This window comes from Salmo salar, chromosome ssa18, assembly GCF_905237065.1.
Source record: "Salmo salar chromosome ssa18, Ssal_v3.1, whole genome shotgun sequence".
Classification (NCBI taxonomy): Eukaryota; Metazoa; Chordata; class Actinopteri; order Salmoniformes; family Salmonidae; genus Salmo; species Salmo salar.
This window is the reverse complement of record NC_059459.1, coordinates 77,264,025-77,290,969: the sequence shown is the minus strand read 5'-3', so window position 1 is coordinate 77,290,969 and position 26,945 is coordinate 77,264,025. Positions and strand designations below refer to the sequence as shown.

Here is a 26,945-nt window from a genome sequence, read left to right as displayed (position 1 = left end):
ACCAATAAACCCATCTGTTTAAAAATTAAGTAAAATGTCAACTACAAGCAACTTTCTAAATAATATTTTGGTTCATTTTTAGCTAGCTAGCTGGCTAACCAGTTCAAATAATGACCAAGAGTATAACTTCCGCTCATTTTATAAATTATTACAGGAAAATTAACCCACATCATTATTTACAAGGTAAAGATGGCGAGCTTCCAGAAAATACCTTACGGTTGTGAATGTGACAAAATAAAAGTAGGTCATTCTATAAGATAATTGTAGAACTCCTGCACCACCTTGTCAGATGGATTTGGTATTGTTGCTATAGTAACTAGTAACCACGACAACGGACGTTGCGACAGTCACAGAGACATTCACTTTTTCATGTCTGTGCGACAAGGAAACCGCCAGTCGCAGCGACGATCAACAGACATTCCACATGAGTATAAATTACATGTTGTTTTGACCAGGGACACCTGTCAGATTGGAATTGTCTACAGACATGTCGTTAGACCAAGTATAAACTGGCCTTTAAATATGGTCCTTTAGCAGACGCTTTTATAAAACGTAGACATATTATTCAGTATGTAGCCTTCATATCTCACCCTGCACCACCACGTCTGGCTTGGGGATGGTGGAGAAACGTCGGTTGAGAGGATCTATCTCTCCAGGGGCCAGGAAACCCTGTAGAACACAGAGAGAGGGCAAAGCTTTACCATACAATACCGGAGAGAGGACTTTATCACCCAACGGCAGTTAGTCACCAGCTATTGTAGTGTTTGTAGCATAGTGTACACTACCTAGTGTTGCATAGTATACACTACTTAGTGTAGCATAGTATACACTAGCTAGTGTAGCGTGTGTAGTATAGTATACACTACCTAGTGTAGCATAGTATACACTACTTAGTGTAGCGTGTGTAGTATAGTATACACTAGCTAGTGTAGCGTGTGTAGTATAGTGTACACTAGCAAGTGTAGCATAGTATACACTAGCTAGTGTAGCGTGTGTAGTATAGTGTACACTAGCAAGTGTAGCATAGTATACACTACTTAGTGTAGCGTGTGTAGTATAGTGTACACTAGCTAGTGTAGTGTGTGTACACTAGCTAGTGTAGTGTAGTATTCACTAGCTAGTGTGTGTAGTATAGTGTACACTAGCTAGTGTAGCACAGTGTACACTAGCTAGTGTAGCGTGTGTAGTACAGTGTACACTAGCTAGTGTAGCGTGTGTAGTACAGTGTACACTAGCTAGTGTAGTGAGTGACCTCTCACCTCTGCCAGTAGACTTCCCAGTACGTAGAGGGACTGACCCCACTTTAGAGGGAGCTTCCCCAGAGGGACCCTCTCCACAGAGTGGGGGTTTACATACTCCTCATCCACCTGTAATAAACAACATTGGTTCACATGTGTGATTAGGCTTGCTAAACTCCCAGGTGTTCCAGAAATCATGTTTGGAGGATTCTGGAGTTCCTGCTTATTCCCTTCCCATTCTGGGAATCTACCAACCAGGACTTCTGGAAAACCTGGGAAATGTTGTGAAAGTTCCATTAAGCCACCACTACACCCTGGTCTTCCAGTCTTACCCTATCAGGTGGAACACTGTAGAGCTCTGGTAGTAGACAGATCCCGTCCTTCTGTTTGATCAGAATCCCCTCCAGAGCATCCCTGTACTCCTGGACCTAGACGGTTTACAAACAGAGACATGGCAGGTAATGACAATGCTATGAAGGCATATTAACTCCTATGAGAGTTCATAACCTGCTCAGGTAGCCTGGCAGTTGCTGGATCGAATCCCCGAGCTGACAAGGTTAAAATATATTGTTCTGCCCTTGAGCAAGGCAAAAAACACATTTCCATTTCACACATACAGGTTACCCACTTGTACATACAGTGAAACAGGACTATATAAGCACCCTCTAATTATTAGTAGTATTATTTAACTTGCTATATAGCCACCTGTTCTGGGCTGTTGGTGAAGACGCCATCCAGTATGAGGTAGGTCCAGAACAGGGGCCATTCACACTCTATGTTCTCAAAGAGCTTCAGCTCAGCAGACTCATAGTATAGACGGTTAGGGTCCTGGGACGGGAGGGAGGGAGGGAACAGAACCACAGAATTATGGGGAGAGAACAATAGGAGATGGATGGATGAAAAGGAGGGCAATAAAACAAAGTACAGTTCCAGAATGACATTTTTTCTGAGGAGATGTGACGCAACATATGAGAACCTGTCGGATGTCGCACCGACTCATTGTTGGAAAAATTCAAAATGCTACGAAAATCAGTTCTTGTGTAAATCTAGATTTGTTGTTTTGGATACTTTAAACCCTTTACTTTAAGGGTAATGTAAATATATTGTATGATTACTTGAGGAAAATGGTTAATTTCCACGTTTAAAAAAAAACCGTTAGCTAGCATGCCCAACGTGAAAAAGCTAGCTCAAAATTCCCTGACCTGAGTGTGGCAGCTGACTTGACCCAATTCAAGATAACATGCTACAAATCAATTAAATCAGGCTGGTTTGGACACAGAATAATTAGCTAGCTAACGTAGTTAGCAATGTAGCAGTATAAAGTTAATCATTTACGATCAACAATGGAGTTATGAATACAAGTAGGTGGGATTGTCATTTTGTCGTATGCTGGAGATAACGTTCATAACAGGTTCACACTTTCTTCCGATGTTGTTTGATCAGTGGGTATTAGCCTATAAGCTGGCCAAAATGACATGAAAAGTGCTCAACATATATGAACATTATTGCAGTAATTTCACAAGTTCTGAATTATTTTAGGTAGCAAAAGCAATCGATATCTTATTCTGAACTTGTTGGAAGTGAGAAGCATCTTGCTGTCGTTTGTTAGCTCTTTCATTTCGAGGTGTGTCCCATTTCTTGATCTCCATGGCCAAGTGCCTTCACTCCCCTCACAGATGGAAAAGCAGATGAATTGTAGATGAATTGTCTACCAATAGTTACAACAATCCACTGCTTTTAATCTTTGTGAACGAGTACACAGGCGAGAAGGGGTGTGAATTGGGATTGAGATTGGGCTCCTAATAGTAACACAGTCTTCCCATTTTCTAGTTAGTCATCAATCATCGTTGAAGCTGACAGCTGACTTCTCAGATAAATAGCGATATGTTGTTTGTTGTTTGATTTAGCTAATCAGTTGTCAATACACCTCATCATGGATGGAGAGATGAGAGAGCATATTCAACAAGGAGCAAGCAAGGTATGTTAAGCTAGCTAGCTAGCTAAGTACACAATACTTTATAAACTCAGGCCTTCACTACTTGCATATACTTTGTGTTTGTTTAAGGTAGGCTATAGCCAGTGTTGTTGGAGTGAGTACTATTGAAGGCAAATTTGAAGACAAGCTGCTATAGCTAACGCTAGTCTAAATGTTTCACTGACTATTTCACCAGCCATGGTCATTTTCATCCCTGTATCCCACATAACAAGTTAGCTAGCTAACAATTTAATGTTAATTAAAGATAGTGGGAGATAACGGGTCCGAATCCAGAATTCTAAATAATGTCACGGGTCTGGGTCGGCTCCGACACAATTGTCACGGGTCTGGGTCGAGCTCCGACACAATTGTCACGGGTCTGGGTCGGCTCCGACACAATTGTCACGGGTCTTGGGTATGTGTAGCCTAATTTTTACTGACTTGTCAGGAAGGAACCATACAGATGTGAACGTGACTGCTGCAGTAGAGAGAGAGAGATAAATGGTATAATTAATGATGCTGCTCTGTATGTTTCACGATTGTTGTAGTTGGCCAATCGTGAGTTATCAAAGCAGCAATAGGCTGCAGTCATAGAGCCTCCATGTGGGGTAACCATTAGAAGATATGTAATCATGGAAGATGGAATCAAAATGGTGGAATTAAAAGTTCAAGAAGGATAGGCTACAACGACCACGAGCCAACAGGTAGGATGCTACGTTATATTCTGAATGGAGTTGTTGTTGTTTGTAACTGTGTAGGACGAGAAAGCGCATGAAGCAAAAAAAAATGTGATGGGTTTGATGCAGTCAAGACAGGTACTACCTAATCATATTAGATTATAAATATCCTAGCGATGGCAGCCATCAGTCTACCAGGGCGGCGGCTATTAGTCTACCAGGGCGGCGGCTATTAGTCTACCAGGGCGGCGGCTATTAGTCTACCAGGGCGGCGGCTATTAGTCTACCAGGGCGGCGGCTATTAGTCTACCAGGGCGGCGGCTATTAGTCTACCAGGGCGGCGGCTATTAGTCTACCAGGGCGGCGGCTATTAGTCTACCTGGGCGGCGGCTATTAGTCTACCAGGGCGGCGGCTATTCGTCTACCTGGGCGGCGGCTATTCGTCTACCAGGGCGGCGGCTATTCGTCTACCTGGGCGGCGGCTATTCGTCTACTAGGGCGGCGGCTATTCGTCTACTAGGGGGGCAGCTATTAGTCTACTAGGGCAGCTATTAGTCTACTAGGGCAGCTATTAGTCTACTAGGGCAGCTATTAGTCTACTAGAGCACGAGTCGGCTTGGTTGATTGCGTCTCTCCCTCCTCCCTGTTCTCGTTTCACTCGCTCACACTTACAGTAGCCTACATTACCTGTCAAAAGTTTTAGAACACCTACTCATTCAAGGTTTTTCTTTATTTTATGATTTTCTACATTGTAGAATAATAGTGAAGACATCAAAACTATGAAATAACACATGGAATCATGTAGTAACCAAATCAAAATATGTTTTATGTTTCAGTTTCTTCAAATAGCCACCCTTTGCCTTGATGACAGCTTTGCACTCTTGGCATTCTCTCAACCAGCTTCATGAGGTAGTCACCTGGAATGCATTTCAAGTAACAGGTGTGCCTTCTTAAAAGTTCATTTCTGGAATTTCTTTCTTAATGCGTTTTAGCCAATCAGTTGTGTTGTGACATGGTAGGAGGAGGGGGTATACAGAAGATGGTCTTTTACCAAGTAAGGCTAAGTCCATATTATGGTAAGAACAGGTCAAATAAGCAAAGAGAAACAACAGTCCATAATTACTTTAAGACATGAAGGTCAGTCAATACGGAAAATTTCAAGAACTTTGAAAGTTTCTTCAAGTGCAGTCCCAATAACCATCAAGCGCTATGATGAAACTGGCTCTCATGAGGACCGCCACAGGACAGGAAGACCCAGAGTTACCTCTGCTGCAGAGGATAAGTTCATTAGGGGTACCAGCCTCAGAAATTGCAGCCCAAATAAATCCTTCATAGAGTTCAAGTAACAAACACATCTCAACATCAACTGTTCAGAGGAGACTGTGTGAATCAGGCCTTCAAGGTCAAATTGCTGCAAAGAAACCACGACTAAAGGACACCGATAAGAAGAAGAGACTTGCTTGGACCAAGAAACACGAGCAATGGACATTGGTCTGGAGTCCAAATTGGAGATTTTTAGTTCCAACCGCCGTGTCTTTGTGAGACGCGGTGTGGGCGAAGGGATAATCTCTGCATGTGCATTTCCCACCGTAAAGCATGAAGGAGGAGGTGTGATGGTGTGGGGGTGCTTTGCTGCTGACACTGTGATTCATTTAGAATTCAAGGCACACTTAACCAGCATGGCTACCACAGAATTCTGCAGTGATACGCCATCCCATCTGTTTTGGGCTTAGTGGAACTATCATTTGTTTTTCAACAGGACAATGATCCAACACACCTCCGGGCTGTGTAATGGCTATTTTACCAAGAAGGAGAGGGATGAAGTGCTGCATCAGATGACCTGGCCTCCACAATCCCCCGACCTCAACCAAATTGAGATAATTTGGGATGAGTCGGTCCGCAGAGTGAAGGAAAAGCAGCCAACAATTGCTCAGCATATGTGGGAACTCCTTCAAGACTGTTGGAAAAGCATTCCAGGTGAAGCTGTTTGAGAGAATGCCAAGAGTGTGCAAAGCTGTCATCAAGGCAAAGGGTAGCTACTTTGAAGAATCTCAAATATTAAATATATTTTTTGATTTGTTTAAAACATTTGTTGGTGACCACATGATTCCATATGTGTTATTTCATAGTTTTGAGGTCTTCACTATTATTCTACAATGCAGAAAATAGTAAAAAATAAAGAAAAACCCTTGAATGAGTAGGTGTTCTAAAACTTCTGACCGGTAGTGTACACACACAGCCCGGCCCCTGCTAGAGCATCACCTCTCTCTACCTCAAGCTTTATCAGCTCTGGTTAATAAGGAAGGTTAAAAATGGACTTTTCTGCTGCTTTCCTCACTCAGGTGGGATCATACGAGGTCTGGATCCAACCAAGTCTATATGGAACGGGTCTAGTTGTCCTTCGGTCCTTTCCAAACGGGTGTCTATATTTAACAATGCTATTTATGCATATCGGGTCCTAATGGGAAAGCCCCAGGTCCATTTCGGACGGGCGGTCGTCACCATGGAGCGGTCGTCACCATGGAGCGGTCGTCAGGTAAGGTAAGAATGATGACCTAGCAGTGTGTGTGTGTTAGAGATCTCTTTGTGTGTGTGTGTTAGAGATCTCTTTGTGTGTGTGTGTGTGTGTGTGTGAGATCTCTTTGTGTGTGTGTGTTAGAGAGAGAGTGTCAAACTCATTAATATCTATCAATTCAATCCTTTTTTCCCACTGCCATCCGGGCCTTCAACAACACCAGGTCGCAGTCACACGACACTACCCAGTCAACTATCTGCTTTTGCACACTAGTACTGTACCATTTTCCTTGCCTCTCTACAGTTAAGGTCATGTTTTGTGTGATTGTTTTGTAGTGTTTGTATTGTTTTAACTTTGCCTGAATGACCAAATCATTTCATCTGATCTCTCAGCAGATAACATTGTTCTTCCTGAACATGGAGACATCGGCAACTCGTTCCAGTACTCGTTCCTGCTGAATTTAAATTATTATTATTGCATCCAGAGGGAGGGAGGTGGAGAGTGAGAGAGCATGTTTTTACCTCTTTAGGCGTTTTGTGTCCATCCCTGAGAAACCTACAGCATCCATATCGACCCTGAGAAAAGAGAGCGATAAAAATGTAAATATGCTCAGCCAAACTCTGCCTAATAGAGTTTGACTTTGATTTAAATGGACAACTTAAATAACAAAAAGGGCCTGAATGTTGATTTGAGCCCCACATGGAAATCAAACGAAGGGGAAAAACTTGACCAATAATAATCTAGGGGAGAAACTGGCTGACCCTGACCTGCAGTTCAGATACCATCTTCTTCTTGGTGTTGTTTTCTATGGACTACATAACCTTTTCACGGGTTACATTAAAGTACATAACACTGCATAGCCCTGTCATAAGGGTTACATTATAGTACATAACACTGCATAACCCTGTCACAAGAGACACATAACACAATATATAATATATGCCATTTTCCCTGCCATAAGGGTTACATAACACGGGATGACACTGCATAGCGCTGTCATAAGGGTGACATAAAAGTGTCCTGACCTGTAGTTTGGATATGATCTTCTCCTTGGTGATGTTGACTATAGAGATGTCCTCTACAGCGAAGGCCGGGTACGAGATGATGGACAGAACACCTGCATCCACCTCTTTAGACATAGATGCCCTGGGAAGCATGGAGTTGAGGATGGACTAAGGAGAGAGACAGAGAGACAGAGAGAGAAACAGAGAGAAAGAGACAGAAAGAGAGAGAGAGAAAGAGAGAGACGGAGAGAGAGCATATTAGAGACACGTTTCCCTCAGATTACACAGATCCACAAAGAATTCTAAAACAAACCGTATTTTGATAAACTCCCATATCTACTGGGTGAAATACCACAGTGTGCCATCACAGCAGCAAGATGTGTGACCTGTTGCTACAAGAAAAGGTCAACCAGTGAACAAACACCATCGTAAATACAACCCATATTTATGTTTATTTTCCCTTTTGTACTTTAACTATTTGCACATCATTACAACACTGTATATAGACATAATATAACATTTGAAATGTCTTTATTCATTTGGAACTTATGTATGTAAGTGTAATATTTACTGTTCATTTTTATTTCACTTTTGTTTATTAACTCTGATAAAGGAAAACTTAGCCAAAACTAATTGAAATGTATATTATGTGTGTCTATACGTGCGTTAGTGTGTGTGTGTGTGTGTGTGTGTGTGTGTACCTGACAGTGCTGTATATCATCAGCCAGAGCGTGCACCACAGACCCTGGTCCTCCTCCGGCTCCAAACAGGTTCAGTTCATCCAGGGCCTCCAGAGCTGCCTGTGGACACAACACCTTCATAAGGACTACATAACACCTTCATAAGGACTACATAACACCTTCATAAGGACTACATAACACCTTCATAAGGACTACATAACACCTTCATAAGGACTACATAACACCTTCGCACGGGCCGCTCAACACCTCCGCACGGGCCGCTCAACACCTTCATATGGACTACATAACACCGTCACACAGGCTGCTCAACACCTTCATAAGGACTACTCCATACGGGCTGCTCAACACCTCCATACGGGCTGCTCAACACCTCCATACGGGCTATTTAACCCTGTCACAAGGGCTGCGTAATATTGTTATAAGGGCTCGTAACACCATAAGACCTAGACAACCTTGTCACAAGGGCTACATAACACTATAATAAAGACTACATAACGGTTGGTCCAGATTTTCATACCGTGCCGGTGCCATACTGAGGTATACCGTATTACTGGTGGTGCACATAACGGAGCGCCAAAAAAATGCTAACAGGTACTAAGGAATTCCCATAGCAGATGCTAGGTAAATGCTAACAGGTACTAAGGAATTCCCATAGCAGATGCTAGGTAAATGCTAACAGGTACTAAGGAATTCCCATAGCAGATGCTAGGTAAATGCTAACAGGTACTAAGGAATTCCCATAGCAGATGCTAGGTAAATGCTAACAGGTACTAAGGAATTCCCATAGTAGATGCTAGGTAAATGTTAACAGGTACTAAGGAATTCCCATAGCAGATGCTAGGTAAATGCTAACTGTTACTAAGGAATTCCCATAGCAGATGCTAGGTAAATGCTAACAGGTACTAAGGAATTCCCATAGCAGATGCTAGGTAAATGCTAACAGGTACTAAGGAATTCCCATAGTAGATGCAAGATAAATGCTAACAGGTACTAAAGAATTCCCATAGCAGATGCTAGGTAAATGCTAAGAAGCGCAAGCGAACATAAACTAATTGCAAGGGCGGACAACCCTGCTCATAAAGTTATAAAGTCAGCTCCTCACAGTTTGCAGCAAAACGTAGACAGGCTCTTGATCCATGAGGGGCTGTTACCAAGATTCAAGAAGCTTTTCATCTTGTAAGCTGGCCTCTTGGACTAGCAAGTTAGTAAAACCAAAAACACAGCTGGAGAGAATTTATTTAAAATTTGGCACATCTTGGATAGTTAACTTAATGTAAGACATACCGTATAGCTGATCACCTCACTTCAGTTACGCAGTAGGAGTGACTCACCTTCTGAAGCACACGCGTGACTCGCTCAATCAACTGTTGTGAGGAACTACCGGTTAACTACCGCTAAGCTTCATAATGAAAAATAATCAAAAACAGGTGAAATTAAGAACGCTATCTGCTTAACTATTTACCTAGTTGACGGCAGGCATTTATTTAAAAAGTACAAATATCCAAATTTATATTACAAATCATATAGCGGGTATTTCAAAAGACCCCGGATTCCCGTATATACGGTATACTGCCCAACCATACAACATCTTCATAAGGGCTACATTGCCCTGTCATAAGGGCTACATTGCCCTGTCATAAGGACTACATTGCCCTGTCATAAGGGCTATGTCAGGTCGTAAGACTGTCATAACAACGACATATCAGATACAACAAACCATCATAACTGTTTTTGTGGAAATGACAAACTTGTAGAAACCGAAGGACGGTGACAGATGGCTGGTGTAAAATAATGAAACAAAATGGAAAAAACTACATGTCGCCTCCACTGATATGGTTACAAGAAACGGCACATTACGCTGCTGGTTTCTAGGAACGAATAGAAACTGTTACTAGTATTAATCTATTTATATTCATGGAAACTCCAGTAACCAACGCTTAGAACATGATACTAGCGAACACAATCAAAGGCGTACCAATGACAGACAAATGTGTGTGTGAGTTCACGGAAGAAATGTGTGAAACCCACCCTCTGTCCATCATGAATGCATTCTCAGCTGCTTTGTGTGTGTGTGTGTGTGTCTGTGTGTGAGCGTGTGTGTGAGCGTGTGTGCACGCGTGTGTGCGTGAGAGGATTGGCCTTCATCTCTTTCATTGCAGCATGCCAGATACATAAGAAGGGGTGAAAAAAGGAGTGAAAGAGAGGACAGTCCACTCCTCAGAGCCCGGTTCCTCTACCCAGTACAGCCAGTAGAGGACTGACCACTCCTCAGAGCCCGGTTCCTCTACCCAGTACAGCCAGTAGAGGACTGACCACCCCTCAGAGCCTGGTTCCTCTACCCAGTACAGCCAGTAGAGGACTGACCACTCCTCAGAGCCCGGTTCCTCTACCCAGTACAGCCAGTAGAGGACTGACCACCCCTCAGAGCCCGGTTCCTCTACCCAGTACAGCCAGAAGAGGACTGGTCACCCCTCAGAGCCCGGTTCCTCTACCCAGTACAGCCAGTAGAGGACTGACCACCCCTCAGAGCCTGGTTCTTCTACCCAGTACAGCCAGTAGAGGACTGACCACTCCTCAGAGCCCGGTTCCTCTACCCAGTACAGCCAGTAGAGGACTGACCACCCCTCAGAGCCCGGTTCCTCTACACAGTACAGCCAGAAGAGGACTGGTCACCCCTCAGAGCCCGGTTCCTCTACCCAGTACAGCCAGTAGAGGACTGACCACCCCTCAGAGCCCGGTTCCTCTACCCAGTACAGCCAGTAGAGGACTGACCACCCCTCAGAGCCCGGTTCCTCTACCCAGTACAGCCAGTAGAGGACTGACCACTCCTCAGAGCCTGGTTCCTCTACCCAGTACAGCCAGTAGAGGACTGACCACCCCTCAGAGCCTGGTTCTTCTACCCAGTACAGCCAGTAGAGGACTGACCACTCCTCAGAGCCTGGTTCCTCTACCCAGTACAGCCAGTAGAGGACTGACCACCCCTCAGAGCCCGGTTCCTCTACCCAGTACAGCCAGTAGAGGACTGACCACTCCTCAGAGCCCGGTTCCTCTACCCAGTACAGCCAGTAGAGGACTGACCACCCCTCAGAGCCCGGTTCCTCTACCCAGTACAGCCAGTAGAGGACTGACCACTCCTCAGAGCCCGGTTCCTCTACCCAGTACAGCCAGTAGAGGACTGACTACCCCTCAGAGCCCGGTTCCTCTACCCAGTACAGCCAGTAGAGGACTGACTACCCCTCAGAGCCCGGTTCCTCTACCCAGTACAGCCAGTAGAGGACTGACCACCCCTCAGAGCCCGGTTCCTCTACCCAGTACAGCCAGTAGAGGACTGACCACCCCCTCAGAGCCCGGTTCCTCTACCCAGTACAGCCAGTAGAGGACTGACCACCCCTCAGAGCCCGGTTCCTCTACCCAGTACAGCCAGTAGAGGACTGACTACCCTCAGAGCCCAGTTCCTCTACCCAGTACAGCCAGTAGAGGACTGACTACCCCTCAGAGCCTGGTTCCTCTACCCAGTACAGCCAGTAGAGGACTGACCACCCCTCAGAGCCTGGTTCCTCTACCCAGTACAGCCAGTAGAGGACTGACCACCCCTCAGAGCCTGGTTCCTCTACCCAGTACAGCCAGTAGAGGACTGACTACCCCTCAGAGCCTGGTTCTTCTACCCAGTACAGCCAGTAGAGGACTGACCACTCCTCAGAGCCTGGTTCTTCTCTACCCAGTACAGCCAGTAGAGGACTGACCACTCCTCAGAGCCCGGTTCCTCTACCCAGTACAGCCAGTAGAGGACTGACTACCCCTCAGAGCCTGGTTCCTCTACCCAGTACAGCCAGTAGAGGACTGACTACCCCTCAGAGCCTGGTTCTTCTACCCAGTACAGCCAGTAGAGGACTGACTACCCCTCAGAGCCCGGTTCCTCTACCCAGTACAGCCAGTAGAGGACTGACTACCCCTCAGAGCCTGGTTCTTCTACCCAGTACAGCCAGTAGAGGACTGACTACCCCTCAGAGCCTGGTTCTTCTCTACCCAGTACAGCCAGTAGAGGACTGACTACCCCTCAGAGCCCGGTTCCTCTACCCAGTACAGCCAGAAGAGGACTGACTACCCCTCAGAGCCCGGTTCCTCTACCCAGTACAGCCAGTAGAGGACTGACCACCCCTCAGAGCCTGGTTCTTCTACCCAGTACAGCCAGTAGAGGACTGACTACCCCTCAGAGCCTGGTTCCTCTACCCAGTACAGCCAGTAGAGGACTGACCACCCCTCAGAGCCTGGTTCTTCTCTACCCAGTACAGCCAGTAGAGGACTGACCACCCCTCAGAGCCTGGTTCTTCTACCCAGTACAGCCAGTAGAGGACTGACTACCCCTCAGAGCCTGGTTCTTCTACCCAGTACAGCCAGTAGAGGATTGACTACCCCTCAGAGCCCGGTTCTTCTCTACCCAGTACAGCCAGTAGAGGACTGACCACCCCTCAGAGCCTGGTTCTTCTACCCAGTAGAGGACTGACCACCCCTCAGAGCCTGGTTCTTCTCTAGGTTTCTTCCTAGATTCCTGACTTTCCAGAGTTTTTCCTGGCCACTGTGCTTCTACATCTGCATTGCTTGCTGTTTGGTGTTTTAGGCTGGGTTTCTGTATAGCACTTTGTGACATCGGATGATGTAAAAAGGGCTTTATAAAATACATTTGATTGACTGAACAGGAATAATTAATGAAAAGACAGCGACGGGAAGAGTGGGATGAATGGAGGGGTAAATGAGAGGGGTGAATGAGTACGGAATGTTCAGAGTGTTCCGCAAGCAGGTCAGGTGCTTGTGTGTGTGTGTGTGTGTGTGTGTGTGTGTGTGTGCGTGTTCTTTGTTGCTCCACTCTTTTGATCATAGCTTGATAAAGGTTATCTGTTTGTGGCAGGCTTTTTCAGCAGTGTCAGTCATCTTTATAGGCTTTCCCATACAGACCACAATACGACACAAGGAATTACCTTCATCATAACCTCTCCTCCCTGTGTGTGTGTGTATTCTCACTTTAGCCATGCCAATGGAGCTAGCGTTGAGCTCAGGGATCCCCTGGTTCGTCTTGTCTCCTCGCTCCCACATCCCGTAGTCCTGTAAGAGTAGAGTAGAATTCATAAAGGATTTATAGAGCTTGGTAGAGCATTCATAAGGTCTTCATAACCACTGTAAGTAGCAGAGTGAGTAAGCAGAAGGGTTCCATTTTAAATTAAATTACCAACCACTTAAATGACATTATAGAGCTGTACAGAACGTTCATAAAGTCTATATTAGCACTATATAGATGCTACAACATCCACAGTTTGCTTCTTCACGTCTTTGAATTTAAACAGAAACTTACATCCACTTTGTGAGCTGCCTCGATGTAGAACTATGAAGGCATATAACCTCCATATTAACTCCTATGACAGTTCATAAACACTACATAGAGACTGAAGAGAAACGTACAGCCACTTTGTGAGCTGCCTCGATGTAGAACTATGAAGGCATATAACCTCCATATTAACTCCTATGACAGTTCATAAACACTAGATAGAGACTGAAGAGAAACGTACAGCCACTTTGTAAGCTGCCTCGATGTAGAACATGAGATTCTGTACCACATCCACCTCATCTTGAGTGTAGACGATATGGAGTCCTGCAGGACAGACACATGAAGCATGGGTAAATACGAGTTCAACAATTATAAAAAAACGTAACAAAAAATACATTTGATTGACTTGTAGTTGGTACGGCAACTGGAGACTCAAAACATGAGGATTAAGTGAGGAGTGGAAGACAGTCATGGAGTGTCCCCTCTACCTGAGGCAGTCATCTGAGCGAGGAACAGCAGGAACAGAGAGGTAGCGTCCACTTGGAGGTGTCCCCACTGATCGTCCCCCACCACGGTAGCACAGGTCCTGGTGTTGTACTTAGCATGGAGGCAGTCCGTGGTGCTCTTAGTGTACTTAAACTTCTCCACCTTGTCCAGCTGAGTGAGTGAGTGAGTGAGTGTGTGAGTGAGAGAGAGAGAGAGAGAGAGGAAATAATAGGAAAGAGAGAGGTGAAGGGATACAGAAGAGAGTGTGAGTGAGAGAGAGAGGGGAACATGTATGTATTACGCATGTATGAGCCTTTAGAATGTCTTAGAATGGCTCATTGTCTTATAAGGTGTTTACATCTTGTCCAGCTAGAACCTGTGCGTCGTACCTACCTGTCTCATAATGCACTGTAGAACACCTCTCATTAGTTTCACCACACTCTGGGGGGGAGAGAGAATAGAGAAGAGGAGAGAGAAGTCATCAACAAGCAGCCATACACCTCCCAATCAGCAGGCAGACAGACCAGAGGACTCGCTAGCCAGGAAGGGAAACAAGACAACTAAGGCTTTGCCACCTGGCACACAAAAAAAAAAAATACAAAAAAAAAAAAAAAAAAATAATCACACACACAGGCGCGCAGACACACACACAGTACCTGTTCCAGTTCGTAGGCCTTAGCCTTGTCTTCATCTCTGTCTGCATTCTTCCTGTAGGCCAGACTGAGAGCCCAGACAGACAGGATGCTGTACACGTTGTCTCTCACCCAGGCATCAGGCTGATCTCCACTGGCTGGGAGGAGACCTGTGACTGGGTCCTGGGGAGGAGAGGGGAGAGAGGGAAGGGGCTTTAGGGCTGATCTCCACTGGCTGGGAGGAGATCTGTGACTGGGTCCTGGGGAGGTGATAGGAGAGAGGGAAGGGGCTTTAGGGATGATATCCACTGGCTGGGAGGAGACCTGTGACTGGGTCCTGGGGAGGAGAGGGAAGGGGCTTTAGGGCTGATCTCCACTGGCTGGGAGGAGACCTGCGACTGGGTCCTGGGGAGGAGAGGGGAGAGAGGGAAGGGGCTTTAGGGATGATCTCCACTGGCTGGAAGGAGATCTGTTACATGTCAGAGGTTAGAGGGGACAGGTCAATGTAGGCGTGGTCCCTATAGTGTATTAGGGTTGGGAACTATCCAGATTTCCATTCCTTCATACCGTTTCATACCGTAAATGGTATTACCAGCAGTAGGGCTGGGCGATATATCAAATTCATTCAAATGTATGTTTTACTAAGATATGCAAATGCATTTATCGCAAGAATCTATTTTTTTTTAATATATATATATTTTTTATGTCAGCTTGTTCTTATGTTGTCTTTGGTCACGTCTCCTTCGCTCCTTCCCATTTACACACACACACACACACACACACACACACACACACACACACACAAGCTCCTCCCCCACACGCCAAGCTCCTCCCCCACACGCCAAGCTCCTCCCCCACACACCAAGCTCCTCCCCCACACACCAAGCTCCTCCTCCTGCCACTCACAACAACAAATATGGAAAATTAATGTTCAGTTTCTGTCGCGGGCAGAATTGCGTTACCACGTGTGCTTGAGAGATTATTTATGAGACGTGTTAGTTTTCTATAATGTCTGCTACCAGAAGTTGGTCATTATTAGTGAATGTGCATTTTGCATGGTTCTGGTTACATCTGTAACAAAAAGGGCATTTTTATAAAACAGATCAGTGATTATTGCAAAAAAAGCAGGTTAAACTATTTTTATAAAATAATTACATTATTAGTGGGTCTTATGATTGTGGAAGGCTTATATTTAGCTTAGGTATAACTTCACAAGCCCTGAATTCATTCGATTATTGCTGACTGTTTGAAATGCAGTGCATTTTACCTTTAATTGTACTACAAAGCTTATTTAGAGAAAATGTTTTGTTTTAAATCGAGATATATCTATCGTGAATTACCCATAGAATTAAAAAAATAGAGAGATGATTGAGGCCATATCGCCCAGCCCTAACCAGCAGCAAACACAATGGGTGCTAGAGCGTTGGGCCAGTAACCGAAAGGTTGCTGGATCGAATCCCCGAGCTGACAAGGTAAAAATCTGTCGTTCTGCCCCTGAACAAGGCAGTTAACCCACTGTTCCCCGGGCGCCGAAGACGTGGATTAAGGCAGCCCCCCCGCACCTCTCTGATTCAGAGGTTGGGTTAAATGCAGAAGACACATTTAAGCTGAAGGCATTCAGTTGTACAACTGACTAGATATCCCCCTTCCTTTCTGAACTTAAAAATAATAAATGTGCTAAGAAATGCTAACAAAGGCATTGTGATGTCACACAGGATTTGGAACTTTAGAACCCCTGTCGGCCAATCGTTAAACAGGCTCCCGCCATTCCACTCACTGTGAATTTTGACTATTTGTGATAGTTTGAAATCACAAACAGATCACTGGGGACAATTTGATGGCTGTTAGGGTGAACTTTCTCTTGTTCCCCCCCCCCCCACAATTAACCTGTCTGCAGCCTGACAGATAGGAGACTGTACATGTAACCACAGTTGTTCTCTGTTTCAACATAAAGGCAGGTTTCCTCACTGCACTTTGTCTTCCTCTGTGAGGTTTCAACAACTGCAGTGCTACAGAACTTCTCCACTTTGACACCATAAGCATTTACTATGAGTCTCTCTCATCTTTATCAGTTGGGCTTTATCTATTATATGTGTGTGAGTGTGTGATGGGGCTGTGATATAATGGACATTTTTGGTTAAAACAATTTGTCATGCAAATGGACAGTTATTGCCATAATTGTCATTTTTGTTGAAAAAGGTTTTGAGCTTTTAATGCATCTTTGAAAGTTAGCTACGACATACCTAATGAATACAACACATTTTGGTGACACCCCTGTCTCAAAAACTTTTGGAAATGAAACTTCTCCTTCCGACTGTGCCATTAATTCGGGATTTAAAATGATTAGCAATTTTACCCACCATGTAAAAATGAAAAACTGCTAGGGTAAACTATATCTACTTGCATATGAAGTTGAATCCCCCCCTTCTCCTAAAATGAAAGTATTATGACGATCATTTTTTGCTCATTGTTACTGTCCATAATTGTGTGTGTGTGTGTGTGTGTGTGTGTGTGTGTGTGTGTGTGTGTGTGTGTGTGTGTGTAAACCCATACAGTCGGTCTAGTATTTCCTGTTCAAATCACCTGTACCCACTTTGTATAATTGGAGTGAGTGTGTATACACTATAGTACTGTAGTGTATGCACTACACTACCAAAACAAATTATCTAATGACAGTCTCTTTCCAACAAAACTCTGCAGAGCTGTGAAGGTTGTATCCCCCATATATATAACATTCTAATGGTTGCAAGAATTTTGTATAATAATTTAAATGTAAAAATTCAAAGTTTGGATCTGGCATTGTTTTGCGTACCATTTCATAAACAATGTGCCATGGAATCGGTACATCTAAAATCTCTTCCCAACTATTTTGCAATTTATATGGCACAGCTGTCAATTTTTTGGTCCTTATATGAAACTGGTATACTTTTTTATTCATCACAATTTTCTTTAACCAATTAGGGTCTTTAATGCAGGGCCGACAGACAAGTTCCTTACTTTTTCCCCCCTTCCACTTGCCTCTTCAATTTTTGCAGTAACGTTGCAATTAGTTGGTTGTAATTTTGAGTAGAGCAGACATTTCCATATATTTGTGTTAGCTGCATGTGTGACGTAACTCCACCAGTACTATTTATGATATCATTTAAAGATTATTAAAAAAAGATTTTAAAAAAGGGGGAGGTATAATGTTTTTTTAATCTATTACTATATTTGAGTTTAACAACAATATTTGTTGTATGATTTGTTCTGTTTTTTTTCTGGTGGATTAAATTGAAATTGCAACCAACTTTTTATGGCTTGTTTTAAAAAGTGATATTTGGGAGATTAGTTCCTTTTTAAATAACTGAAAGCCCATGGTTGTAATTTGAATAAAGGGAAAAATGTCATTCTTGAACATGGGGTGAGACATTCTTACTAATCTACTAGAGAACCAGTTCGGATTTTAGTATAACTTTTGTATGACTGAAGCCTTTAGTGAGAGGTCTAATGCATTAATATTCAATCATTTCTGCCCTCTGAACTCATATTCATTATATAAAATAGTTTAATTTTGTCTGGCTTGCCGTTCCAAATAGAATTGAATATTTTTCTACTCAAATAATTTAAAAAAATAGGTCACTAGGTGTAGGCAAGACCATAAGCAAACTGGGACATGACTAAAGAGTTAATCAGGAGGACTGTTCCACAAATAGACTACGGTAGCAAGATCTTATCTATTTTTGCTAACTTTCTATAAAAATGTATTGTAGTGAGATTATTTCTTTCTTTCGGGATATGTATACCGAGTATGTCCACATCACTGTCAGACCATTTAATTGGTAAACTACACGGTAATGTAAAAGTTTAGTGATCCAAAATGTAATATAATACACTTGTCCTTATTTGGTTGTAATCCAGAGAAGTTAGAAAACGTATCTAGATCCTCTATGAGGCTGTGGAGGGATTCAATTTGTGCATTTAAAATAAAACATGAATCATTAGCGTACAATGACACCTTTGTTTTTAAGCCCTGGATTTCTAACCCCTTATTATTGTTGGATCTCATTTTAATAGCTAACATTTTGATGGCCATAATAAATAGATATGCCGATAGTGGACAACCTTGTTTTACTCCTCTTGACAGTTTAAAACTTTCAGAGAAGTAGCCATTATTTACTATTTTACACCTAGGGTAACTAACTATACATGACTTTAACCCATTTTATAAGAGATTCTCCTAAATTTAAATGCTCCAGGCATTTATATATAAACTCCAGTCCAACAAAAAAACGTTTCAAAATCAGCTATGAATAGCAGGCCTGGTTTCCCAGATTTTTCATAACGTTCTATTGTTTCCAGTACTTGTCTTATATTTCTCCAATGTATCGCCCATGTAAAAAACCTGCCTGATTAGAAATAATAATATCCAACAATACCTTTTTAATTCTATGCACTATATATGTTGCTAGAATTTTTGCATCACAACACTGAAGTGTAAGGGGACCCCAATTTTTTTAAATGGACTGGTTCTTTATATTTCCCACTTGTATCCTGTTTCAGTAATAATGAAATCAGACCTTGTTGAGTGTCCGATAATCTACCATTTACATAGGAGTGGATAAAACATGCTAAGAACGGTCCTCTGAGTATATCAAAAAAAGTTTGGTATACCTCAACTGGTATGCCATCCAGCCCTGGATTTTTCCCAGCCTTAAAGGCTTTAATTGCATCAAGAAGTTCCTCCTCTGTAATTTCACCTTCACATGAGTCTTTCTGTAGAGCTGTTAATTTGACATTATTAATAGAAAACAAATCCATACAATTAGCGTTGGTTAGCGGAGATGGAGACTGAGATGAAAACATATGCCTAAAGGACTTTGCTTCCTCTTTCAAAATATAATTTGGTGAATCATCGGTGACTCCGTCATTTGTAACAAGTTTCAGTAAATTATTTCTGGTAGCATTTCTATGTCGAAGATAAAAAAAAAAATTTGGTGCATTTTTCCCCATATTCCATCCAGTTTGCTTAATTTTTATAATATATTACACTTGATCTTTCTTCAATAACTTCCTCCATTTCTTTTTGTTTTTCCTCTAACTTATTCTGAGTCTCTATGGTACAGTTTTAATTGCCATCTGTTCTGTTAGACCTTCAATTTCCTTTGTTAATATACTCTTTTGACCTAAATTGCTTTTGTTTTAGAGCTGAGTACTGAATTGCATGGCCTCTAAAGGCACATTTAAAAGTGTCCCATACAATATGGGGATCTGCTGTACCTATGTTATGTCGGAAAAAGTCAGTAATAAATTATTCTGTCCTAGTTAGAAACAAGTTATCATCCTATAGGCTTTGATAAAATTTCCAATATCCTCGCCCACTTGGAAATTCAGTAAGAGTAATACTATCTGATGGTCCGACCGCATTCTGTCCCCTTTCAACACTTTTTAAACTTTTGGTGCCAACGTCAAGATGACTAGCTTGATTGAGCCTCCACCATGTATATCTCACTAGGTCAGGATATTAAGCCTCCACCATGTACAGTGGGGAGAACAAGTATTTGATACACTTCCGATTTTGCAGGTTTTCCTACTTACAAAGCATGTAGAGGTCTGTAATTTTTATCATAGGTACACTTCAACTGTGAGACGGAATCTAAAACAAAAATCCAGAAAATCACATTGTATGATTTTTAAGTAACTAATTTGCATTTTATTGCATGACATAAGTATTTGATCACCTACCAACCAGTAAGAATTTTGGCTCTCACAGACCTGTTCGTTTTTCCTTTAAGAAGCCCTCCTGTTCTCCACTCATTACCTGTATTAACTGCACCTGTTTGAACTCCTTACCTGTATAAAAGACACCTGTCCACACACTCAATCAAACAGACTCCAAACACTCCACAATGGCCAAGACCAGAGAGCTGTGTAAGGACATCAGGGATAAAATTGTAGACCTGCACAAGGCTGGGATGGGCTACAGGACAATAGGCAAGCAGCTTGGTGAGAAGGCAACAACTGTTGCCGCAATTATTAGAAAATGGAAGAAGTTCAAGATGACGGTCAATCTTCACCGGTCTGGGGCTCCATGCAAGATCTCACCTCGTGGGGCATCAATGATCATGAGGAAGGTGAGGGATCAGCCCAGAACTACACGGCAAGACCTGATCAATGACCTGAAGAGAGCTGGGACCTCAGTCTCAAAGAAAACCATTAGTAACACACTACGCCGTCATGGATTAAAATCCTGCAGCGCACGCAAGGTCCCCCTGCTCAAGCCAGCGCACGTCCAGGGCCATCTGAAGTTTGCCAATGACCATCTGGGGGATCCAGAGGAGGAATGGGAGAAGGTCATGTGGTCTGATGAGACAAAAATAGAGCTTTTTGGTCTAAACTCCACTCGCCGTGTTTGGAGGAAGAAGAAGGATGAGTACAACCCCAAGAACACCATCCCAACCGTGAAGCATGGAGGTGGAAACATCATTCTTTGGGGATGCTTTTCTGCAAAGGGGACAGGACGACTGCAACGTATTGAGGGAGGATGGATGGGGCCATGTATCGCGAGATCTTGGCCAACAACCTCCTTCCCTCAGTAAGAGCATTGAAGATGGGTCGTGGCTAGGTCTTCCAGCATGACAACGACCCGAAACACACAGCCAGGGGAACTAAGGAGTGGCTCCGTAAGAAGCATCTCAAGGTCCTGGAGTGGCCTAGCCAGTCTCCAGACCTGAACCCAATAGACAATCTTTGGAGGGAGCTGAAAGTCCATACTGCCCAGCGACAGCCCCGAAACCTGAAGGATCTGGAGAAGGTCTGTATGGAGGAGTGGGCCAAAATCCCTGCTGCAGTGTGTGCAAACCTGGTCAAGAACTACAGGAAACGTATGATCTCTGTAATTGCAAACAAAAGGTTTCTGTACCAAATATTAAGTTCTGCTTTTCTGATGTATCAAATACTTATGTCATGCAATAAAATGCAAATTAATTACTTAAAAATCATACAATGTGATTTTCTGGATTTTTGTTTTAGATTCCGTCTCTCACAGTTGAAGTGTACCTATGATAAGAATTACAGACCTCTACATGCTTTGTAAGTAGGAAAACCTGCATAATCGGCAGTGTATCAAATACTTGTTCTCCCCACTGTATATCTCACTAGGTCAGGATATTAAAGCCTCCACCATGTATATCTCACTAGGTCAGGATATTAAACCTCCACCATGTATATCTCACTAGGTCAGGATATTAAAGCCTCCATATATCCACTAGTTCAAATATATCCATGATATTAGTGATTTCCACAAGAGCATGAGAGTGATAGTTTTTGTAGTGTGATTCCCTTTACGGTCCATTGAGGTATTTAAAACAGTATTATGGGGGGGGAAGTCAAGTAACCCTTGAACAAAATGGCCACATGAACTAAGTACAACAAGTCGTTTCCAATTCTTAATCTTACCTCCCACTTAAAGTTAAAACTCCATTAGCTTTAGTCAAAAAGTCATGGTGACATCTTTACCCGGATTCGAGCAATAGCCGCGGAAAAAGCCTTTAAGAGCTAGCTTCAGAAAAAGCAAGCGCCATTAGCCAGGAGCAAGATGACCCATCCCCTCCCAAGGCCCAACAACTGCCAACCTCGCACTCTGTCGAAGACATCCTTTCAGAGCTGAGATCCCAATGTACAGAACTCTACATCAAACTAGATGGCATTAACTCTCAGCTCAGCGCGATAGGGGGCAAGGAGACAACCCTGGAAAATGCTTTGCCTGACATCAACAACAAGATAACCATCAACACGGGGCGCCTGGATGAGGCAAAGGGGCGAATCCTATCCATGGAAAACTCACTGGCAGATGGCATGGAAACTAGAGATCGACCGATTATGATTTTTCAACGCCGATACTGATTATTGGAGGGCCAAAAAAAAGCCGATACCGATTCAAATCGGCCGATTTTTTTAACATGTATATATTTATTTGTAATAATGACAATTACAACAATACTAAATGAACACTTATTTTAACTTAATATAATACATCAAAATCAATTTAACCTGAAATAAATAATGAAAAGTTCAATTTGGTTTAAATAATGCAAAAACAAAGTGTTGGAGAAGAAAGTAAAACTGCAATATGTGCCATGTAAAAAAGCTAACGTTTAAGTTCCTTGCTCAGAACATGAGAACATATGAAAGCTGGTGGTTCCCAGGTAAGAAGTTTTAGGTTGTAGTTATTATAGGACTCTCTCTATATACCATTTGTATTTCATATACCTTTGACTATTGGATGTTCTTATAGGCACATTAGTATTGCCAGTGTAACAGTATAGCTTCCGTCCCTCTCCTCGCCCCTACCTGGGCTCGAACCAGGAACACATCGACAACAGCCACCCTCGAAGCATCGTTACCCATCGCTCCACAAAAGCCGTGGCCCTTGCAGAGCAAGGGGAACAATTACTTCAAGGTCTCAGAGCAAGTGACGTCACCGATTGAAACGCTATTAGCGCGCACACCGCTAACTAGCTAGCCATTTCACATCGGTTACACCAGCCTAATCTCGGGAGTTGATAGGCTTGAAGTCAGAAACAGCTCAATGCTTGAAGCACAGCGAAGAGCTGCTGGCAAATGCACAAAAGTGCTGTTTGAATGAATGCTTACGAGCCTGCTGCTGCCTACCACCGCTCAGTCAGACTGCTCTATCAAATCATAGACTTAATTATAACATAATAACACACAGAAATACGAGCCTTAGGTCATTAATATGGTCAAATACGGAAACTATCGTTTAGAAAACAAAACGTTTATTCTTTCAGTGAAATACGGAACCGTTCCGTATTTTATCTAATGGGTGGCATCCATAAGTCTAAATATTCCTGTTACATTGCACAACCTTCAATGTTATGTCATAATTACATAAAATTCTGGCAAATTAGTTCGCAACGAGCCAGGCAGCCCAAACAGTTGCATATACCCTGACACTGCGTGCAATGAACGCAAGAGAAGTGACATAATTTCCGTAGTTTAATATTGACAGGTTCTTTTAACTAAATATGCAGTTTTAAAAATATATACTTCTGTGTATTGATTTTAAGAAAGGCATTGATGTTTATGGTTAGGTTAATTCGTGCAACGATTGCAAATGAGCTTTTGTTAAATCATCCCCCGTTTGGCGAAGTTGGCTGTCTTTGTTAGGAAGAAATAGTCTTCACACAGTTCGCAACAAGCCAGGCGGCCCAAACTGCTGCATATACCCTGACTCTGTTGCACAGAACGCAAGAGAAGTGACACAATTTCCCTAGTTAACATGAATTTCTTTTATCTGGCAATATTAACTAAATATGCAGGTTTAAAAATATATACTTGTGTATTGATTTTAAGAAAGGAGTTGATGTTTATGGTTAGGCACACATTGGTGCAACGACAGTGCTTTTTTTTCGCGAATGCGCATGTTAAATCACCCGTTTGGCGAAGTAGGCTGTGATTCAATGATAAATTAACAGGCACCGCATCGATTATATGCAACGCAGGACAAGCTAGATAAACTAGTAAGATCATCAACCATGTGTAGTTAACTAGTGATTATGTTAAGATTGCACTAGAGTTCCATTACTGTTTGATGACGTTGACTAGTAACTGCCATGGTCTAGGTCATGTAATAAAACAGAAAAATACTATATATATGCTCTTATTAAAAAGGCAAAAAGCAGACATTGCACTATTACAAGAGACACACCTCTGTGATGCCGAACATGCTCAACTCTGCAGAGCTTGGGGTGGGACAGGTGTATTTCTCAACTTTTAAATCAAACCATATAGGCACAGCCATACTTATCCATGAGCATGTTCCATTCATAATTGACAAAAACATATCTGATCCGGAGGGAAGATTTATTCTGGTAACTGGGTCACTGTATAAGCAACCAATTACTATCTTAAATATATAACAGTGACTAACCCCATTCCGTACAAATTTACGCAACCGCGACATTCAAACGAGGCTGCAATGAAAAGTAATGGCACTGTAGCGACTGTGTTGACATCAAAATCTGGGGTGTGAACTACGTTTCTATTCAAGCGTTGATTGACATGGTAATGGACCAATAGTATTGGAGAAAAGTTGAAGAAAAAAAAAAACTGACCCCTTCGACGCTATATGTTAAATTGTGACGTATCATGACGTACAGCACCCATAACGCAACTCATTCTGTCGTACAGCCTCTCTCCACAAGGTGTAGCACTTTCTCACCGTTTGAAAACAAGAGAGGGACAGGATAAGGGGGATACCTAGTCAGTTTTTGCATCATCACTGCAAGCTATCATGACTCTCAAAGCCGCTGTTTACTTCTGAAGATCACTTTAGCACCGACCTAAATACCCGATTCAAATTCGACACAAACCTTCAAATAGGTATGTAATGACATATTATATAAACTCTTTATAGTGTTTTATTTACATTTTAGAGGTGATAAGTTGGACAGATCGGGTGAAAAAAGCTGTTTTCCCCATACAACATCTCTCTCCTTTTCACTATCACCGCCATTTTTAAAAAGACCCGACGGAGCTCACTGCCTTCTTGAATCATGCAGAGGTGGGCATCATGAAGGTCTCGTCATCGATTTTGTTGGAAAGGGGAGAAATTGTGCTTTACAAATGGTATCGATATTACATTTGATCTGGAAGTATTACGTTTTTTGGGTGCTAAAATAAGGTATGTACAAAAGTGAGTTAGTTAACGTTACGGCCCTAACACGGATACTCCTGCTTTCATGTCAAATGACAACCCTGTTCAATGAGCATTGAGTTTCCTTTGGAGTGCTGGCTGGAAATTATAATTGTACCCTCAACCCAACCCTGGACAAATTATCTCAAGTCCCCACCACAAACCCTAGATCTGCAAAGATGTTGAACTGTCTTACTAAAGAGATGGGATTGATAGATATCTGGAGAGAGACTAATAGTTCATCTATGGACTATACATACAACTCTAATGTCCATAACACCTACTCCCGTATAGATTACATTTTTATCCCAAAGAGTTTCATAAATTCTGCCACGTGTACAATCGGAACCATATCACTTTCAGATCACGCCTTTGTCCACCTCCGCTTTGACCACTGCAAAAACATCTCATGGTCAAAGAGCTGGAAATTCAACACCATGTCATCAAACGAAGCGTTCCATACATTGGTTACTACACGGATAGACAACTACACACAAGACAACAAAGATTCTCCTGTTTCTCCAGCCACAATGTGGGACGCTGCCAAAGCCACACTAAGAGGTCATTTAATTGCATATGCTTCCTTTAAGAAGAAAAAAATCAATGGAAGCACACAGGCTAGATCTTGAGAGGGAGCTGGAACGCTGTGGAAAAGTACATAAACAATCCCCAGACAGCGCCTCCTGGAGTCAACTTAAAGCAGCCAAAGCCAAACTGAACTTGGACTATACTCGGGAGATAAAAAAATAAACTTAACTAAAACAGAAATACCATGAGTATAGAAACGGGCTTAGTAGATTTCTTGCTTACCAATTTTAAAGAAAGAGCGGTCAGAGCGTACGATCACGGCCATCCGAACAGCAGAGGACGAGGTCACATACGATCCAAATAAGATCAATGTAACTTTCATGATTTTTACTGCAAACTATATAATTCTTAGAGAAAACATACAGATGCAGAACTCCATTCCTTCCTAGAGGGAATCTCGCTACCAAAACAATCAGAGACCAACCAAGAAGATCTCAACTCCCCCTTCACTCCTGAGGAGGTCCTGGAAGCAATTATCTCCATGCCACCTAATAAGTCCCCAGGCCCAGATGGATTCCCCAGAGAGTTCTACAAAGCTTTTTGGCCCCAGCTTAGCACTATTTTCATGCCAATGCTGGATGATTTTTGCAAAAATGGAGCTCTCCCAGACTATGTACACAGCCCTTGTTACAGTGCTGCTATAAAAGACAAGGAGCTTCTATCCTGCTTCGTCCTTCCGGCCCATAAGCTTGTTGGATTTCCACTACAAAATAATTACCAAATTGCTTGCCAAAAGACTAAACACTCTTCTTCCCAAAATAATAAAAGCGGACCCAACTGGATTTATTAGAGACAGGTAACATTCATACCTGATAACATTCACCGTCTTTTTGATATTATTGATCAAGTAAACGCACAGAAGACCCCTGTCCTGCTGGCTTCACTGGATGCTGAGAAGGCGTTCGACAGAATGGAGTGGAGCTTTCATTTCTCAGTCTTAGAAAAGTTCAATATGTGCCCAAACTTTATTAAATGGATGAAGTCCCTATACTGTCATCCAAAAACCATGGTGAATACTAACGGACTGAACTCTGACAGATTCCCTTTGGGACGTGGCACAAGACAAGGGTGCCCACTGTCCCCCCTGCTCTATTTGTTGGGGGCGGAGCCTCTGGC

General features: G+C 42.9%; 1 protein-coding gene across 2 annotated transcripts in view; it reads right to left on the bottom strand.

The window, feature by feature from the left end:
* Window positions 1-26,945, bottom strand: part of phka1a (phosphorylase kinase, alpha 1a (muscle)) — a 49,675-nt gene that overhangs the window by 19,434 nt on the left and 3,296 nt on the right. For both annotated transcript variants that reach the window (XM_014156626.2, XM_014156625.2), the window contains exons 2-13: window positions 14,573-14,731; window positions 14,310-14,357; window positions 13,919-14,087; window positions 13,672-13,754; window positions 13,130-13,210; window positions 8,111-8,209; window positions 7,431-7,577; window positions 6,927-6,980; window positions 1,944-2,066; window positions 1,571-1,666; window positions 1,260-1,367; window positions 591-669 (exon numbers count right to left, since the gene is read on the bottom strand). In XM_014156626.2, coding sequence (XP_014012101.1) covers window positions 591-669; window positions 1,260-1,367; window positions 1,571-1,666; window positions 1,944-2,066; window positions 6,927-6,980; window positions 7,431-7,577; window positions 8,111-8,209; window positions 13,130-13,210; window positions 13,672-13,754; window positions 13,919-14,087; window positions 14,310-14,357; window positions 14,573-14,731 — 1,246 coding nt within the window. The remainder of the gene's footprint in view (window positions 1-590; window positions 670-1,259; window positions 1,368-1,570; window positions 1,667-1,943; window positions 2,067-6,926; window positions 6,981-7,430; window positions 7,578-8,110; window positions 8,210-13,129; window positions 13,211-13,671; window positions 13,755-13,918; window positions 14,088-14,309; window positions 14,358-14,572; window positions 14,732-26,945) is intronic.